Raw genomic sequence first — 16,072 nt, forward strand, 5'->3', positions numbered from 1 at the left:
ACATTTTTCCAGGGAAGAATATATACCAAAGCAGTATTAGCAATTTGGGAAGTCACAAAGTTATGAGGGTATAGCTTGCACACTTTTCTCCAATTATTACATGAAAGTTACCAGTGGTGCAGCTTAAACCACTTTATGATGCATGCTTTCTTTCACTCACCTCCAGCAACTGCTTGCCAGGAGATATTGAAGCCTCTGCCATTTATGGAGCTGTCAGTCTTAAATCGGATTGCTAACTCATTCCCTGGGCTGGAGACTTGCATGGGGAGCACAGAAGATCTCCGGGCACACAACTGTGTTATTCTGGGAGAGTGGAAATCAGGGCCTCCATAGATCTAAAATAGGGCGTAGAAAACAGGACTTATAATAAGAGACATATTTAAGCCACTTCAGCCTTCCCCTGGTTCCTTTTTTCCACCAGCTCTTGGGCTGTATTATGATTAGAGATTGAAATCCCCACCTTCTGGGTCAAGATGAACCATAAACTTGAGCTGAATTTTCAAAGGCACTCCCTTTGCCTTAGGAACACACCCGTTGGATCACCCACTAAATACCTGCTTGTTTCACCAACCAGAATTGCAGAAGTAGATTGCATAGATTATTCCAGAATTTCTCCTATCTCCTGGCTTCCTGTTTTTCATGGTTTCATGGAATTTAGTCTTTCTCTAGCAGCGACATTGCAGAGAATACACTATTGTGTCTGATTTTCTAATTCTTATTTACCCATATGAACAGTCTTAACATTAAAGAATTTTGTTTATAAAAGTTGAGGTCACTGAAGGCTCTTGATTTCCCAGTTATATATTTAGGAATTTCTACCTAACCTGCAAATTGAATACTGTATAAGATTAAGCATTAAATACAATATCTTTGCTTCTTCACAGGGAGGATAAATAAAAGCTTGATAAGTGTATTCTAGGGGAAGCGCAAGAAGGGGAAGCTAGAGTCTCCCTGTGCCTACAGTCAGCACGCCCATTCCCAGGAGCCTGACCAAGGGATCTGTAGATCCATCACACTGCCTTTAGACCTCCAGGCTTAGCCCCAATTTACCCAACTACCCAACTGACTGGGATCTAACACCCCAGTGACATCTTCCCAGGGCAAGGGTTCCCTTTGGTGTCACCTCCAGGACACCTCACAAACCACTTTCTGAATCACCCCCAGGCCCTGCTTATCCAATGTGTGTGTGTGTGTGCTGTGTATTGAGAGGAAGGAGAGTCGGAGACAGAAGATACTGACGACCCTCCCTTTCAGGTCTTCTCAAACTTGAATGTATAGAAGAAAGACCACTGATGCCAACAATACTCAGGTGTATTGTACTGAGACCTTCCAACTGCTCCCACCTCCACTGTGCCATATATGAGCCCACACAGGATGGCAGCTCACAGGGAGGTGGGTACACTGTGCCCTCTCACCTCTGCCATCTGGTACCCTGACCCTTGCCCACCCTCAGGCCCAGGGCTGGGTGATAAGGAAATCACTGGAGTGTACCCTGGGGAGTGAGAGTGAGAACAAGAAGCCTACTTGTGTGTGTGTGTGTGTGTGTGTTGGGGGAAGCAGAGTGGGGCTGGATGTGATGTGAATCTGTAATGACTGCTTTGTCTGATTCATTCCCTAAGCCATGCAGGAAAAGTCCAAATGAATGAAGCTGCTGTTCCCCCAGAGGGCTGCATATGAGGCCTGCAATTGCAAAGGAATGAAGCAGGCTGACTGCTCTAGGCTTATATTCATTAAGAGGAGCTGGTGTTTGTGTGGCCCCCTAAATCTCATCAAAAGCAGGGTTTTAGGAGGAACCCCATGTGACCCTCTACATGTACACAGATCCAAATGGAAGACACAGAATTGCTTCTTGTTTAGAGTGTCCTTCACAATTTTCCAAGCTCTCCCTACCCCCTGGCCCAGAGCAAGAGACCCACAGCATGTGCTCCTAATCAGCCAAGCCCCAATCGACTGCACATATTTGGAGAGAACATTGAGCACTGCGCGTTAAGTTCTAACAAAGAAAACTCGCACGTCGGCAAAATATTGTTTTCCCTGCTCATGCATCCCCTTGAGATCACAAACATAATGGGTTTGAGTTGGCTGGGCCCAGGAGCCTCCACAAGAATAAAAACTGCCACTTTGGCCATTCTTTGCTGGCCTCTTACTGGCCTGCATTCACAAACAACCACAGCAGAGACCAGAGTGCGCTAATTGCCCACTCTGAGCCATTGTTCTAGTTTATTGCACCAAGGAAGACATTTCCTCCTCTGCTGGATGCCGGTCCAGGCTCCCTCTCCTGCCCTTTCTCAGAGATTGAAGCCAAATCAGCCCCAGTGTTTCCATGACCAAAATAATACAACAGCACTTTTAGCTTCTACAAATAAAACCGCTGGTTAACACATGTTCAAAAGAGGGAAAAGATGGAAAGAATTTCAGGGTGTGGCTCATCGGCTACAACGTATGACTAAACATTTAGGAGAAAAGGAATTGGTCTGATGATCAGAGATTAAAAAAATGTGCTTTTAGCAAACGCTCAGGATGGAGACCATTTCAAAGCCTATGGTTTTAATCTGTTTTGAACATTTCTTTCTGCTCTGTTAGCTCCATTTATTGTTACAATCAAGTCAGCATTCCCGGGTTATGAGTAACCAAACGGCTGTTGCTTTATGCCACTGGCCACTTTCTGGACAGTGATTTTTGAGAGGAAAAATGGCTTCCAGTGAAGTTTAATGAAACTCATGTAAGCCTAAAACTGAGACACAGTAGGGTCTTACATGGTTACCCTCAGCCAAACAGAAAAGATGCAGGTGTGGGCTGAGGGATTCAGCTATGCTTTTTGACCACATACCACAAACAGGGAACACATTTTGAAACCTTTTGCCAACATGTTATCAGTGACCAGGGAAGAAGGGATGGCAAAAATCATTTTCTCATTATTAACCTAAACCAGCTCTTTCCATCTGAGCTGAGTGTCTGCAGAGATGCGAAATAAGGTCTTTGAACAAGAGCTCGGGAGGTTGCTTATTTGTGTATTAAGTAAAAAAGTTTCCCAAAATATCTAAGGACTTCAGAACACCTACCAAACTTCACTCTCGGTGGAACATGGGAGGCCACTGCAATGTCAGCATGTCCCGAGAAAACTAAGCCCCAAGAAGATTGCGACCTCTTTGCGCAACCATTGCTGTGCAGGCACAGGACCCTCCTTGATGCTGTTTGTGGCCTGGAGCCCCTGATTTTGTCCCTCAGGCCTCAAGGCAGCATACAGGGAACAACCCCGGCCTGTGCTTTCTCACGTAATGGGTGGAACAAAACCCAATGCACAATGAACCCATTTACATTTTGCCAAGTGGGCAGCAATCACATGTACTTTGGAATATGAAAATGAAGGATTTGGAACATTGCACTTTGCTGCCAGCCCTTTGTAAGCACTAAGAGGTTTACGCAACGGAGCAGTGTCTTTGCTGGCCAGAGAGACCCATTTGCACATTCCACGTGTGAATGTCAGGCCTACTTCATCCTGGGAGTGTGAATTTTAGGAGGTACCTTGCTCTCTCCTCCTAAAAACACAGTTCCTACCCTAAGATGGGGTCATGACTTGGCAGCAGTCCTTCCTTGAAGCCTGGAGTGTGGGGCTGACCCAAGCACTTCCCAGTTCTGTCTCTGGTTTCATTTGTTTTAGTATTATCCTCTTTTGGAGAGATGGAAGGTATTAAATGCAATTCTTAGTGATTCACTGAGTGAATGATTTTAGAATGCCATTTCTCTTCAGGCTGAGAACTTGCTGTGCAATTAAATCATTTTAAGTATTAAAGTCTCCTATAAAGTGTGCATCACCCATTTCAGTCCCTTGCACACTGCCCATGTCTACAGTTTTGTACTGGCTCATGGGAAGTGGTGAGTTGTAAGCAGGTCCAGTTCTTAGCTCCTCTTCTGCTCACCATCCAAGTGGTCACAGAAAAACCATTTCTCTTTTGAGCTTTGGTTTCAACAACTTAAAAATGGGGACAAAATCCTTCTTGTACCCTCTGAGATGATTTAACCTTCAAAGGAGAGTATGGATGTAAAGATTCCTTTTTTTTTTTTTTTAATAGGCAGAGTGGACAGTGAGAGACAGAGAGAAAGGTCTTCCTTTTGCCATTGGTTCACTTTCCAATGGCCGCCGCGGCCAGTGCGCTGCGGCTGGTGCACCGCGCTGATCCGATGGCAGGAGCCAGGTGCTTCTCCTGGTCTCCCACGGGATGCAGGGCCCAAGCACTTGGGCCATCCTCCACTGCACTCCCTGGCCGCAGCAGAGAGCTGGCCTGGAAGAGGGGCAACCGGGACAGAATCCGGTGCCCCGACCGGGACTAGGACCCAGTGTGCCGGCTCTGCAAGGCGGAGGATTAGCCTAGTGAGCCGCGGCGCCGGCCAAGATTCCTTTGTAAACTACTAAAAGGAAGTATATTATTGTGGTGTGTCAAACAACCATTTAGATTCTTTCATTCATGCATTCCACAAAGACATTGAGAGTAGACTGCTTCCCAGGTACTCTGTAGCACTGGGGATGTAAACACCCAGCCTCATGGAATTGAAGTTCTACTAGATTTAGAATCCTTGTTATCATGGTGTTGTAGCAGTCCCTATAGTTGTAGTGGAGGGATTTTTTTTAGTGTACTTGAAAGCCATTAATGACTAAATTCTTTTTTTTTTTTTTTTTTTGACAGGCAGAGTGGATAGTGAGAGAGAGAGAGAGAGACAGAGAGAAAGGTCTTCCTTTACTGTTGGTTCACCCCCTAAATTGCCGCTGCCGCCGGCGCACTGTGCTGATCCAAAGCTAGGAGCCAGGTGCTTCTCCTGGTCTCCCATGGGGTGCAGGGCCCAAGCACCTGGGCCATCCTCCACTGCACTCCCTGGCCGCAGCAGAGAGCTGACCTGGAAGAGGGGCAACCGGGACAGAATCCGGTGCCCCGACCGGGACTAGAACCCGGGGTGCTGGTGCTGCAGGCAGAGGATCAGCCTATTGAGCCATGGCGACAGCCAATGACCAAATTCTTATTGACTAAATTCTTGCAATAAGCTGATTCTAAGAAATTTGGGGGCCCAAGATTCTCAAAATTCATCTGAATTTTCCGACATACATCCTTTGCAGTAGTGTTGAAAAAGTTCTGATCTTGAGATGCCTCATACTATGTAAGTGAGCGTGGCTTTATGGAAGCCATTTGCAGCTGCAGCTGTGGTGGGGAGGGTTACCTGCTGTGCTCCAACTGTCTTTGCTAAGGGGACTTCCTGGGACTGTATGTGTGGACTGTTAATGATCTCAAACACAATCTTCATCAGGACTGGGGCTCTGATGGTGCAGCCTTTGGCCTTTGAGGGATGATCCTCAGATGGCCCCAGCAGGATTGAGTCCCTGGTGCTCATGGCACTAGTTCCATGATGCAGTGTGTCCTCACATCCTTTCCTGCTTCTGCTTCCTGGCCAAGGCACTTAGTGCCCTTAGGCACTACTTGGTGGGAAACTCAAAATAAGACATTAATCCCCTATGTCTAGCAACATTCCCATGAAGGGCTGATACACAGTAGAAAATCTAGGAACAGAGTGTTGCTGACCCCTGGAAAGAATGTGAGATCTTGGCAGTGACTCCTCATTCTACCTCTTAGTTTGGAACACGGCAAAAATAATTGTACTGCTTACCTCCAGGGTATCAAAGTCACAGGTTGAGTGATATTCGACATCGAAGTCATGGATGGTGAGCTGAATGCTGCTCCCAGGGTCAGTGGTGAGGTACCAGATACACTCTTTGTTGGCTGGATAAGTGCCTGGATACCCAGGGCTGCTGAAGGAGCCTGTGGCTCCAGATAACTCCCCACCACAACCTATGAAAACAGCAAGGCACAGTCAGAGCACGGCGGGCAGCAGAAAATGGAAACCATTCAAAACCCAACTCACACAGGATAATTGTCAATGCATGTTGCCTAATGTAGGAAAAAGATCACCAAGTTATAATAATAAGGCTATAATTATGCAGTTGTAAGATAAAGAGAAAAAATTATGGCTACAACTTACTAAATATATTTTTAAAACATTGCTTATATCACCTGGTAAAATAATACCTCGTCCTTATTCTCTTCATATCAACACTTTGCCACTTTTTTCCAAAACATTTTTCTAATTTTACATTTTCTTCATTATATTTAAGTAAGACTTATCTAGTAGGAATTAAACCAGACTCTATGCGTAGAGTCAGACTGTGAGCTCCATAACTCTGGGTCTTCAATGTCCTTGTAGTAAACATATGGCATCTGACTCTGTTTTAGATATGAAGACTAGAATTCTAAGTGTGACAAGTTCTTATCTTTAAACAAGACATTGCAGAAAGAAAAAAAAAAAAGTTAACACTATGGAGTCCTGAACCAGGAAACATATCTAAAAAGCAAAAAACTAAAAACAGAAAGAAAAACCCCACCAAGAACAAAGACAGCAGCTGATGTTTATGACTGTTAATATTATCATACCCAAGAAGGCAAGGCAGGCCGATTGCAATAGCAGGTAACCAGATGCTGCAACACAAGGTGCACAGTGTAAAACAGTGGCACCCTTCCCTGGGCTCTGACAAGTCAGCTTTGCAGGCCTTTGCTATTTAATACACATAATGACTACATGACGTTGGTGCTATTAACACCTACATTTCACAAGCGGGCAAATCAGCACAAACAGAAGGCAAGCATCTTGTCCAAGGTGTCCTGGTTTGTAAGTGGCAGAGTCAGGACATCAATGGATCTGATCTGCCTGAGTCAGAGGATTTAATTCCTGCCCTCCACAGGTGCTCACATGGACTGCAGGAATTCAGATAGAGATTTCAGTATGGATAGGGAGAGAAAAGTTGATAGAATAGGTAAATTTGGAAGAAAGCTTATTAGAAGCAAAGCTAGAAAGAAAAGGATAGAACATCTTGTTTTACAATAGCAATTTTAGGTAATAAAAAGGCATGTTTTTTACTCTGTTAACATTTTTTGGCCTCCTTTGTTTTTTTTATAGAATATTACTTATTGGTTGTTAAACTCCTCCAATGTTCTCAGAGAAGAAAACTTAAGTCTTCACCAAGACTTTTTAAAAATAATAGCACTTGCTCATCCATTATGAATAAAGGCACATTCTCACCTGAACAGAATTAAGCTACCATGACATCAAATAGGAGAGAGCAAATCTGAGATCTTGTCTACTATCTACACTATGCAAGTTCCTCCTACACAGTGAATTAGAAAAAAAAGTTCTTTAGAATTTAAAATGTATTACATTTTTTTCATACAGAATCTGCGCAGTTTAAATAACAAGAGTTGAGGAGAAGTATTAAAAAGAGTCTTAGATTTGGCAAAGCCATATGATCTAGCCCAAAGTGCCATGGTCTCCTGCTTCCACTAGAAAACCTCTGTGTTTCCAACTTAAAAGCTGCTGCATGGGGCACTCTTTCCTATGTCTTATGGGATTTCTACCATTGTTTCTGGTGAAAGCCCGCAAAACAGCCATTTACAATGATATGTGCTGACATTGCTTATAGACTATCATAAAAGTTAAAAAAAAAATAAGTACCATAAAAGATTAGAAAATATTTGTCCTATTACAACCGATGAAAAATATTTCTAAAGCCAAAATCAGCACATTGTATATATTTGCAGCACGGTTGCCCAACTCCAGGGCATATCCCATTTGCAGTATATTACATAAAGTGATGCTTTCTGAAGGTGAGTAGTGGATAACATTATAAATTGTGTGGAGATGTGGCTCCTTTTAAAGTGCAGGTGAGCAAAACAGATTCTAGATAAAGAAAGCCATCTAGTTAATTCAAGTTTCTTTCAATCTACATTTGTAGCTCATATGGTTCTTAGTATCAGTTGTTTACAGTAAATACCCCAATGAAAAAATCTTTCAAGAAAAATAACTCTGGCCACATAATAGAAAACAAGGAAATGGAACTTTTAATATGTAATTTCTGCATTTTATCTAGCTTCAGTTCATCAGCCAATCATTTTTTAAATCACAGCTGATTCATCTAAAACACTATATAACAATTTTCCACTGTCTTTTCCAATTGTTTTGGGTTTCCTTGTTAATTCCTTTACAAATAACAGGATACTAATACCCTGAAACTAGTCATTGCAAACTGAACTGCTAGTATCAGATGCCTGGCATTCTGTGATGCTTTTAAAAAATTACAGTTCTGACCCATAGTGGCCTTTTCCCCCCAAATTTAAAACAAACAAGAAAAGTTCATGTTTTTTAAAAAAAAGAGCAAAATTTTATTTTTAGGTATGTCATATTCTGTTCTCTTCAGTGGCAAACATGAATGTGTATCTTGTGATATGTTGTTGGGGAAAAATGTATGTGGTAGTGAGAAAGAGAGAAATAACCTGTTGGAGTTTGACAACTTTTCCCAGTTCCCTTTTTCTCTCTCATGTTCTTATTAGTTCCAAGGTTTAACAGATCAAAAAGTAACAATTCTGATTTAAAAGTTCACAAGAAAAAAACAGAGGGACCAGCTTTGTGGCACGTCGGATTAAGCCACTACTTGGAACACTGGCATCCCATATTGGGGCATGCTGGTTGGAGTTCCTGTTACTCTACTTCCGATCCAGTTTCCTGATAATGTCTGCGAAGATAGCTGGTGATGGTAAAGTATTTGGGTCCCTGTCACCCATGTAGGAGATCCAGGTGGAGTTTCAGGCTTCTGGGTGTGGCCTGGCCCAGATCTGGCTGTTGTGGTCATCTAAAAAATGAACCAGCAGATGGAAGATCTCTCTCTCTCTCTCCCTCTCTCTCTCCATTACTCTACCTTTCAAATCAATCAATAAATCTTAAAAAAAAAAAAAAAAAAAAAAAGAATATGTTAACTTAGTGGTGGTTTCTGGCCAAAATTTTAAGTACTAAAAAATAAAGTTAAATTTAATAATTATGGTAGAAATTTATTTCCATCTTTATCTTTCTAAATCTTGAAAGTGATAATTTTTCAATTCCATTCATCCATTCATTCACTCATTTAATAAGTGTTTATTGAGCATATGTCATAGCATAAGCAGTGATATTGATGCCAGATATATTTAATGTCTCTTGGGGGAAAAATACCACTTTATAGACATACAGAAGTGCTGATACATACACACACCCTTCTGTAGGTTTTTAAACTTTTTGTTTCTCCTTCAGCTCGCAAAGAGCAATTTCAGTCACCTTTGATTTGAAAGAAAATCAGTGCATTTTATTTTATCTTTTACATGTTAATTGGTGGCAAATTACATAAAAAATAAACCACCATGAAACTGCCAATCATTTTTGGGACTTTAAGTTCGTAACCAAGGAGTTACAGGAAGGGATAGGAAAGGCTGGATAGGAAAGATATTGTATCCACCAACAGCTATCAGGAAATGACATGGTGATGTTTAGACTACCAATCTCCTCCTCCTCATGTTCCCTGTCTGCTTTAAGGAATAATAAAGTATAAAAGTAATAGAGAATTTTTTATAACTGGATACCTGTAATCCAAAATGGATACCAATGATTTAGAAAAATATCTAAGGAATTTCCAAGAAGAAAATGATTAAATGCTGCAAGTACTAGCCAAAGAGAGTAGTACAGTGCAGTGAACAAAGAGCTCCTTGAGAGTTACATATTTATGAGAAATACAGACAGTAGCTCTGCACCCAATTCATGGAGGGGAAACGGTTTCTGAACTGCTCACTTGGCAAGTTAGATGGCAAAACTTCTGGACACGTCACAGCCCACCTGACAATGCATGGGCTGTGGCAGAAGACAAAAGGGCTTCCAGTACCAGCTGTGACACTTCTTAAATAATTCAACATCTCACATCACTGGTTTCTTTATCACCAATTGTCATAATACTGATCTCACAGAGTGGTTATATAAATTAAAGGGAATAATCAACTAATGTTTGCAGCTAAATGTCTTGCATATGATAATCACCCCATCCAAACATGCTATGGGATGAGGGAGACTTGGTTCTAGAACAGGAACTGACCAAAAGGTCATCAAGAATAGCTGAGAAAAAGTAAAGATGGGTTGTTCATTACGCTACAACAAATTTTTTAAAAAGATAGTCCAAACTAATAGGGTAGTATACAGATTTCAAAGTGCTTTTTTTTTTTTAAGATTTATTTATTTATTTATTTGACAAGTAGAATTATAGACAGTGAGAGAGAGAGAGAGAGAGAAAGGTCTTCTTTCCATTGGTTCACCCCCCAAATGGCTGCTATGGCCAGCGCCAAGCCAATCTGAAGCCAAGAGCCAGGTGCTTCTTTCTGGTCTCCCATGCGGGTGCAGGGGCCCAAGCACTTGGGCCATCCTCCACTGCCTTCCTGGGCCAGAGCAGAGAGCTGGACTGGAAGAGGAGCAACTGGGACCAGAACCTGGAGCCCATATGGGATGCCGGTGCCGCAGGCAGAGGATTAGCCAAGTGAGCCACGGCGCCAGACCCTCAAAGTGCTTTTAATAAGCACATTGTTTTATTTCAGATTCATAATGATAGTGTAAGGTAGGCAAGAAGGACAAGTAAGGCCTATTTCAGAGATAAGTAAGTGAGGCTCAGTAAAGGTGTGGGACTTGCCCATATCATGGCAAATCTTAGGGGGAAACTCAGATATTCTGACACCAGCACCCTCCTACTCCCAGTTCTGTGTCCTCTCCGTGAGGGTTTGTTGAATGCTGAACACGCCAGCCCAAAGGCACTATCTGGAGGCAATGCTAAACACTGCCCTCATTAGCTTCTGTCTGGCCACTGAAGAAAAGCTCCCCACAGCAACATGGAGAAAGCAAACACTGGAAAAATCTTTTCATTGACTTTGAGGCAAATCTGACAAAATCTAATATATTAACATCATTAGATGGCAGTTGAACTGGAATAAAATAATGTCTTGAAGAGAATCATATGCTTTTCAGTTTTAAATAGTTAATCTGTACAAAACTTTTAGCACTGGTGACTGATAATCTACTTGATTTTATTTTCCTCCAAACTCCCACGCACCAGCTGAAAGGAAGTGCTTCCCTTATCAGCAGGAAGCAGGTTGATCCGCTGAATCCACAACAAGGGAGAGTCAAAAGCTGTTGCCAACCCTGGTTACTTGTGAAGGTGATTTAAAACTTTTCACAAAAGAATGCTGCTAACACTGTTTTTGTTTTTGTCTAAAAGAAGTTATGAGTTATAAAGCTCTGGTAAAATAAATATACTAATGGCCTCTTGTGCACATTCTATTCTGGAGTTTTTGTGGACGTGTGTGTATGTGCGTTTAATAAAAGCAAACAAGCAATGAAACAGCTAAACGAGATCAAAGGTACAAAATTTAAAAAGCAAATATGCGGCTACCTGCTTAAAGTGGGCATTTCCTGAATACCATAATCTGGAGACCAACAGCATCAAGACAGAGACTAGTTGGAAAGTCACATGGCCAGAGCCCATCCAGGTTGGAACAAATGAAGATAAAGCCAAGCCAATGAGAACCCTAGCCTAGTTCTCTCATTTCTGAGGGAAATGCCTGAGAAATCAGTGGTTGGTGCCCAAATGAAGCCAAAAAGTCATAGTACAATAAAAGAGAATACAGTTTTAAACACAATAAAGGATAATGCTCACATACGTCATTAACATATACATTCAACATTTTAACAGTTTTTCTATAGCAAAAAAAAAAAAAAAAAAAAAAAAACTCTTTCTGTTGTATTTACTGGAATACACAGGCCTCCTTTTTGAGGTCAGAGAGAATGGGGAGGTAATGAGGAATGTGAGTTTGTCAACATGGCCTGGGTTGTCTAAAGGTGACTGGCTTGTAGTTAAGAATTACAAAGTCGGTAATTCCTGGTTTGATGTCACCTGCTAATCCCTCAGCAATTTCGAAGTGTGCATGGTCACTCTCCTGAGAAATGAAAGGTAAATGGCAGGCATCTGTCCTACGAGGAGAGAAAACTAAAGCTAGATCACTGGCCCTTCTGAAGACAAGGCCGGGGCGGGGCTCACAGAATTCACAAGGATTGGACGATCTGCGGACTGGCAGATTCACTTTGTGAGAGATTCTGTGAGTTAGCACATATTTGGTGAGGATAGACACACAAATGGGACTGAGTATGAAATGAAATCAGAGAAGGAAATCAGGTAAAATGAAGGTCAAACAACATTAAATTTCTATGAGAAAAAAAGAGTGAGAAGATAGAAACAAGAAAGAAGAGGACAAAACATGGTGCTTTCAGGAGAGGACAGGGCTGTCCATAGCTATAGATCTCCCATACTGGATTGAACGGCATCCCTTCAAATTCATGTGCACCAGGAACCTATGAATCTGGCCTAAATAGACTTGGCAGAAGTGATCAAGTTCAGATGCGGCCATTACTGTATTAGGATGGGATCTGCATCCGACACAACAAGAAGAGAGAGATTTGGACCGCGACATGCAGAAAGAGGCCTTGTGAAGATGAATGCAGAGATGGGATTGAGCATCTGGATGTCAAGGAAAGCCAAGAACTGCCAGCAATTAGCAGAAGTTAGAAGAGGTAAGGAAAGAGTTTTCCCAGGAGAATCCTTCAGAGCGATGGCTCTGCCTACACCTTGGCTTAGCACTTCCACTTCCAGAATAAAGAAGATCAACTTCTGTTATCTTGGGTCACTCAGCAGCCTTGGGAAGTTAATGTATCCCCATTGTTTTCCTAGTAAGTGGGATGGTCAAATTCCTAGGCAGGCACAAAATGGTAGCAACCTTGAGTGCAATATTTGAAAGCATGCAAATGTGTAACCTCTTCTTACTCCATCTTGTATTGATTCATTCCTATATTTCATCCTAAAGTTTATTTGAAGGTTGGTCAAGGATAAGGTGAGAAAAGAGAAAAAGTCTGCCATTGAGAAGACTAGAGACACAGGGCCAAGCATCCTATGAAGCAGGAAACAAGTACAGTCAAGAACGAAGCTGTTAAGTATGACTTTTAGCATTGAGAAATAAGTAAAGGTTTAGAAAATTTGTCTTCATAGGGACTTCATCTCTGCCACACAATTTGTGATAATCCATTTTTTCTGATTTTTATCTAGCAATGGTAGAGAAAACAAAATAGAAAAAATAAGCCATAACATGAAGTTAATGGCTTGAGAAATAGATACAAGGAGCTAAGAAATCAAGGCTGTCCATAGAAATAAAATGATATTTAAATTACTAAATAAGGTATCATCTAAATATTAAAAATTAAATTAGCATAGCCATCTGACTATCTTAGATACTGTGTTCTATATGTTAAAGTGTTTCACCATGGAATATCACTAAAGGGGCATAAATTCAAGATAGTAATATTTTAAGAGTCTTCACATAATATAAATTTTAATATCCTATAAATATATGAAATGATGAAAGCTTTTATTTTAACCCAAAGAGGTAAAGATGATCTTGTCATCTTTCCATTTTGATTAACTGCATCCATTTCCTTCCAATCTTCTCATTCAAATCAAATTTAAAAATATTTTCCCAGTAGAAAGTTTTGCTTATAATTCTTCAAGATAAATCAATCCACCTCTCAGGTATTTTTGAAATTATCAAATATTACTAAACAAAATATAATAAAATTATCTGCCAAGGACATGAAATGAAACCAAAGCGACTATACTAATTTCCCCAGAAATAATTAATAATGCCAAAGGCTACAAATGGCTACTTTAAGACATCCCCCAAACAGGCAGAGAAAGAAGAAACATGTTGTCTTTGAGTGGCTTCCAAGCACAACACTCACAATTCTATTTAGAAGTATTTATTCTAAACCTGTGTTCTTTCCATTTCATCATGTTGGTAGGCAGCCTCTTGCAGGGACAAGCTCAGTGAGCCCCCAGGGATCTGCATAGTTCTCCTCCCCAAACCCCACCCCCACCCCCCCCTCCCCCCCGCCACCAGCCTAACCTTTCCTCCACAGGGAGGTCACTCCACACCAGCAAATGCACAAACATGGGCAGGACCTCACTGATGGCGGTGGTGCCCTCTGACCCACCAAGCTCTGTCTAACCTGAGCCATAAGATTGCTCTCAGGGATTGCAGCATCCAAGGCTACAGGGCCAAGGCTGCAGGCAGCCATCCAGTTAGGTCCCTAGCTTAGGGGAGGCAAAACAACCAAATTAACCAAATTCTCGGGTGACCACTTCATCCCCGAATCAAGCCAGTCTGTTCTGGGGGCCACTGGGCTTTCACTTTTCACTTTGATTCCCTCGTCTGGTAAGCCAGTTTGTGGACCTACACCTTGTATCAGACTAGATTGCCTCTGCTTTCTCGTAGACTGGTTAATGCTATCTGCCATAGGTAGCAACTCCAAAAGAACAGTTTTCAAATGCGCAATAAAACAGTATTGCTTTGAAGGATGGACAAATATCAGAGATTCTGGGCTAGGCCTCTATCAAGTTATGTACTCTGTCACTGCCCACCTCTCTCAAATTTTATTGCTGGTTGAACTTGAAAAAAGAATTAATTGTTTGATTTAGCAAGGAGTCCTTGGAATTAGAACATTAATGACTTGGGGAAATTTGCCCACATTTCTTTAAAAATCGTTGTTACTATTATGTGAAATTAGTTATAAAATTATCTAGTATAAGCTCTGACCTCGTTTGCATTGCAATATCATTTAATCTTCGTAATGGAGTGTTGTCAGGAATAATTACTTGTTTTTTCAGCAGAGTGTAGCTCTTTTAAAGCACACACTTTGGAGCTCAGTGCCACACATTTGGTTTTGCATCTTGGTTGTAGCCCCTATAGGATTTGTGAATTTTGGTGAGTTATTTAATTTCTCTATGGTTCTTGTCTCAGTTTTCTCATCCATAATATGGGGATGATAATGCTTACTTAAGAAAAGTATTAGAAGGAAGCATGAGATAACATTTTTGAAGTATAGTGCATGAGGAACATAATTTTTGTAAAAATAATGCCAACAACAACAGTAATAATAAATGAGGTAGAAATTAATGCAGTAAGTACTTTTAATCATTTTCATCTACTTTGTATAGGAAAATATAACAGACTTTTATCATAGTCAATTTCTAAAGGTAAATTACATTTAGATGTGAAAACCTCTGTAATTTAGCTTGTGAGTAGTCTGTACAACTAGAAGAAAAAATATCAGGGAAAAAGTATCTCAACGTCATGACTTACACACAGAACATCAAACTCTACCAGCTAACTTCTGCCATGTAGTTCCTATTCCACATCAAAGTTTCTTTCTTTGTTTTGAGAGACAATGAGGGCTAGTGGCATTACAAAAAGAAGCTCCTTGGATATGTTAATATTTGAGAGAAATATGAAGACTTAAGTAACTACTGAAAAAGAGAAACCTCTGAGTACAAAAATTAATGTCCTGCTTTGAACATCACATATGTTCTGTATTGGCTTAGTCAGTTTTGGCTGCTATAATATTTGAAACTGAAAACACACACACACACACACACACACACACGACACAATTGTATGGTTTTTTTTTTTTTTAAAAAAACATGGACTCCCCTGGAAAGTAAATGCAACTTCTGTCAGAGCTGTTGTTGCTAGGAAACCAGAACACAAACAGAAGATTCGAGAAAGCCCTTCTTTTGGCTCAGATCTCAAGGACTGTTCTAAATTGTGCAACATATGATTTGGGAAGGTCATGGCTGTTCAAGGGTTATTTTTTTCTTTTTGTAACTGTCTCAGAGATTGGCAATGGAAAGAGAACTCCAACTTTTCAAACAGTAGCAACATGGGAATTGGGAGGTAAGGCCCTTGCTAGTTATGAGACTGAGTGGCAACACTAAGTGAAGGTCGAGGTTGTGTATATTTACTCTTGTTGTCAAGGAAGCTGAAAATGTCAGGATTTAGCTTTTTCCACTCATTCTGGAAAGTCTGACCATGTTTCATGCTCCCTCTGACTGCTAGGGCCTTGCTGACAAGCTCTGAAGCAAGGCAAAAAGAGCTCCAGGATTTCTTTGTAAAATAATACTCTATTTTAACAAAGGGGAGTTACTGATAAACAGATTTAAAAAAAGAAAGGATTGTCTGTTGAGGAGTTCTTTGTAAAAAGATAGGAATGAGAATTTGTTTAAATAAAAATCAGATAGTATCACAATGTAGAA

The 16,072-nt window shown here is 41.0% G+C and overlaps 1 protein-coding gene across 1 annotated transcript in view; it reads right to left on the bottom strand.

Moving 5' to 3' along the window:
• The window catches only part of CUBN (cubilin), a 283,377-nt gene that overhangs the window by 144,436 nt on the left and 122,869 nt on the right, over positions 1 to 16,072 (bottom strand). The window contains exons 29-30 of the mRNA XM_051820614.3: positions 5,656 to 5,837; positions 161 to 335 (exon numbers count right to left, since the gene is read on the bottom strand). Of these exons, the coding sequence (XP_051676574.3) occupies positions 161 to 335; positions 5,656 to 5,837 (357 nt within the window). The remainder of the gene's footprint in view (positions 1 to 160; positions 336 to 5,655; positions 5,838 to 16,072) is intronic.

The sequence above is a fragment of the Oryctolagus cuniculus genome, chromosome 13 (assembly GCF_051225735.1).
Source record: "Oryctolagus cuniculus isolate XC-2025 breed Fujian yellow rabbit chromosome 13, ASM5122573v1, whole genome shotgun sequence".
Lineage (NCBI taxonomy): Eukaryota > Metazoa > Chordata > Mammalia > Lagomorpha > Leporidae > Oryctolagus > Oryctolagus cuniculus.